This window comes from Tarenaya hassleriana, unplaced genomic scaffold (genome assembly GCF_000463585.1).
Source record: "Tarenaya hassleriana unplaced genomic scaffold, ASM46358v1 Cleome1, whole genome shotgun sequence".
Lineage (NCBI taxonomy): Eukaryota > Viridiplantae > Streptophyta > Magnoliopsida > Brassicales > Cleomaceae > Tarenaya > Tarenaya hassleriana.
The window spans coordinates 1,954,750-1,958,615 of NW_010960187.1; the positions used below are offsets into that span (position 1 = coordinate 1,954,750).

A 3,866-nucleotide genomic window follows, 5' to 3' on the forward strand; every position below is an offset into this window, starting at 1 on the left:
GAGGAAGAAACAAACTCAATCTTCACACAAAGATTTCAAAGAAAAAAAAAACTTTTTTGTTGTTGTTGCTTAATCACTGTCTTCAGAATCGTGTTCGTTGGCTTAAATCTCTCTTGAAACAGTTGCAGAAATTCAAAAAACGCAGAGTTTTGTTGCTGAAAAATTAATTTATCGGGCTTTCGACAATTGCTTAGTTTGATTCTGGGATTTTTCTTTTTCTTTTTCATTTCCGCTTTCTGGGTTTCACATTAGCTTTTGTCTTTCCTCTTTTGAAATCGGAGTTCTTATGGTATCTACTTGCGAAGTGTTCTGTCTGAGCGGGAGATGGTGAGAAGCTCACTGCTTTGGTGTCTCCTTGTCTCTACTTGCCTCTTCACTTCTTCATCAGCACAGGCACCAGGTAAAAATCTCTCTGTCTCCTCCATGCCATGTCCTTGTTTGCTTGATTCTGAAATTCAACTGTATCTAGTCTGTGTTCTGTAATAGCTGGAGGAAAAACAACACAATGAAAACAGAGATCTAATCTTGAAGAAGACTGTTGTTGCAGCGTATGAAATCATGGTTCTTTGTTGACAGAAAAAAGCAGTGAGTTTGGTTTGATGTTGTGTGTTTGTGTCCGCTGCTGAAGATGATTTGTGCCTAAGTGGGTTTGTTAGATTGCCATAGAAAGAGAGATTGAGCCCTTAGAGGAAGATAGTGAGTGAAATTTGAGATCTAGAGAGCTTTTGATGCTGTATGGGAGGAGCTGATGCAAAAGAATCCAACTTTTCATTGCCAGTGTAATTGAAATCGAGCTTTTAAAGGAAGATAGTGTGTGAAATTTGAGTTTTTAATGCTGTCCAGTGGGAACTGATGCAAAAGAATCCAACTTTTCATTGCCCTTGTAATGAAATCGAGCATTTAGAGGAAGACAGCGTGTGAAATTTTAGATCTAGAGAGCTTTTGATGCTGTCTCGGATGAACTGATGTAAAAGAATCCGACTTTTGATTGCCACTGTAAGAGAAATCGAGCATTTAGAGGAAGATAGTGAGTGATATTTGAGTTCTTGTGATTCTTTTTGAGGGAACTAATGCAAAGGAATCGAACTTTTTCCGACGAGGGCAGGTTTCGTGAGCTTGGATTGTGGAGGAGCCGAGCTTTTCACCGACGAGCTTGGACTCAAATGGACACCCGATGATCATCTCATCTATGGAGAAACCGCAAACATATCAGTTTCTAACGAGACACGGACTCAGTACACGACGACGCTACGGCATTTCCCCGCCGATTCCAGAAAATATTGTTACACCCTTAATGTCACGAGCAGGAATAGGTATCTCGTAAGAGCTACCTTTCTGTACGGTAACTTCGACAACAACAATGTCTATCCAAAGTTCGATATCTCCCTCGGGCCGACCCATTGGGCGACGATTGTTATCTCGGATGCAAGCATTGTAGAAGTGGAAGAGATGATATTCCTTGCTCTGAGCCCTACCATCAGCGTTTGTTTGTCTAACGCCACGACAGGACAGCCTTTCATATCCACACTCGAGCTCAGGCAGTTGAACGGTTCGATGTATTATACCCAGTTCGAAGACCGGTTCTATCTCAGTGTCTCAGCAAGAATCAATTTTGGCGCGGATAGTGAAGCTCCCGTGAGGTTAGTACCGGCTAAAAGCCTGTCCTGTTCAAGTTCATTACAAGTTTAGTAGCTACAAGTTAACGTTTTTCGTGTGAAATGAATCATTTTTGGATATTGTTTCAGGTACCCGGATGACCCATATGATCGGATATGGGAATCCGATTTGCTGAAGAAAGCGAATTACTTAGTTGATGTAGCCGATGGGACAATGAGAGTGTCGACGGCAATGCCTGTTGATACGGCTAGCAATGACAGACCGCCTCAGAAGGTTATGCAGACCGCGGTGGTTGGAACCAATGGATCTTTAACTTACCGGTTGAACCTCGACGGCTTCCCGGGTTTCGGGTGGGCGTTCACCTACTTTGCGGAGATCGAAGATTTGGCTGCAGATGAGTCGAGAAAATTCCGATTAGTCCTTCCGGGTCAGCCCGATTTGAGCAAAGCTATTGTTAACATCAAGGAAAATGCTCAAGGACCTTATCGAGTTTATGAACCGGGCTATCCAAACATAAGCCTCCCATTCGTTCTATCCTTTAGATTCGCCAAAACAGCGGATTCTTCTAAGGGACCTATTCTGAATGCTTTGGAGGTTAGCAAATACGTGCAAAAAAGCGACGGTTCATTAGACGGTAAGCACGTTTAATCCGAAGTTTGAATCTTTTATCGGATATTAGATATGCATACACATATTCTCTTACCTATTAAGAAGATTTCGGGTATTGTTTGTAGCAACGGTTATTGCTGATGTGGCATCGCTCTATCCCTCGGCTGAATGGGCCGAAGAAGGCGGCGATCCTTGTTTACCTTCACCGTGGTCGTGGCTTGAGTGCAACACGGATACACAACCTCGGATTGTTACGGTGTAAGCAAATGTTTATGTGATCACAGTTTCAACTCCTTTATCTTTGATTGTTCCGTAACCCTTTTTTTTTTACTGCAGTAAGTTGTCGAGGATGAACTTGACGGGAAATATCCCGTCCGACCTCGGGAAATTGACCGGTTTGGTTGAGTTGTAAGTTAAAATTCTATCATATATAGACTGTTGAAATCTAAAGGTACACAATGATATCTTTTTCCTGACATTGCAACGCAACTTCGACTGGCAGATGGCTCGACGGGAACTCGTTTACGGGACCCATACCAGATTTTTCTCGGTGCCCAAACCTACAGATAATGTAAAACTACCGTCTTTTTCGGGTTAAATAGTTTCTTCCATGCATACGAATACATGGTTAACTAATGTTTTTTTGTATGAACAGTCACCTCGAAAGCAATCAGTTGGCCGGAGGGCTCCCTTCTTCTTTGGCGAAGCTCCCGAATCTAAGGGAACTGTAAGTTACTTGAACCCGAAAACACGGGGCTAGAAGATCGATGGATAAGTTTTCTCGATATGTTGATCCGTTTTTTTTTTTGTTTTTTGCTTCGATGTTTCCAGATACGTGCAAGATAATCTGTTATCAGGAACGATACCATCCGGTCTTCTGAGTAAAGATTTGAACTTCAAGTAAGCTTTTCCCTCCCATTCGAGAAACCGAGCTAAACATCATCTACATGAATGTATTTTTTCTTGATATCGTTTTGATTTTTCAGCTACTCGGGAAATATTAATCTTCGGGGAAGCGGAGATAAACGGAAGCAGCTCGGTGTCATCATCGGGTCATCGGTTGGTGCTACTGTTCTACTAATAGCTACTATTGTTTCTTGCATCTTCATGTGCAAAGGGAAGAAGGAGATGAAGAAGAAGAAAGCCTCGGGTATGATTTTTGTGGAATCTTGCATGTTTTTTTTTTGTTTATTGCGATTCTCGGGTTTTGGACGAGTGTGTTTAATCTTTTCCCGATTAATTTCAGCAGAGTTAATCAACCACCCGTTGCCTATTCAACGAGTGGCGTCTAGCTTGAGCGACGCTCATGGAGAAGCTGCGCATTGCTTCACACTCTCTGAGATTGAAGAAGCCACGAAAAAGTTCGAGAAGAGGATCGGCTCTGGCGGTTTTGGGATCGTGTACTACGGGAAAATGAAAGACGGGAAAGAAATCGCGGTTAAAGTTCTCGCCAGCAATTCTTACCAGGGAAAACGAGAATTCACAAATGAGGTAATACCATGTAATCGCATTGACATGCGTTAAAAGTATCGGTTTTTAGCTTATCAAAGGCTCTCTAGGAGGTGACTCGAGTGCCCGTTATGTGTTGATGTATGGTTTTTTAGCTTACCAAAGGCTATAGGAGGTGACCCGAGAGCGTC

The 3,866-nt window shown here is 42.5% G+C and overlaps 1 protein-coding gene across 2 annotated transcripts in view; it reads left to right on the plus strand.

Annotated features, from left to right (window-relative positions):
• The window catches only part of LOC104805273 (probable LRR receptor-like serine/threonine-protein kinase At1g67720), a 5,492-nt gene continuing 1,626 nt past the window's right edge, over positions 1–3,866 (plus strand). The window contains exons 1-10 of one of the 2 annotated variants that reach the window (XM_010529784.2): positions 1–400; positions 1,106–1,640; positions 1,746–2,251; positions 2,352–2,484; positions 2,563–2,634; positions 2,729–2,797; positions 2,882–2,953; positions 3,058–3,126; positions 3,213–3,376; positions 3,473–3,717. In XM_010529784.2, the coding sequence (XP_010528086.1) occupies positions 325–400; positions 1,106–1,640; positions 1,746–2,251; positions 2,352–2,484; positions 2,563–2,634; positions 2,729–2,797; positions 2,882–2,953; positions 3,058–3,126; positions 3,213–3,376; positions 3,473–3,717 (1,941 nt within the window). In that variant the 5' untranslated portion in view covers positions 1–324. The remainder of the gene's footprint in view (positions 401–1,105; positions 1,641–1,745; positions 2,252–2,351; positions 2,485–2,562; positions 2,635–2,728; positions 2,798–2,881; positions 2,954–3,057; positions 3,127–3,212; positions 3,377–3,472; positions 3,718–3,866) is intronic. The other variant, XM_010529793.2, reaches the window with a different exon arrangement.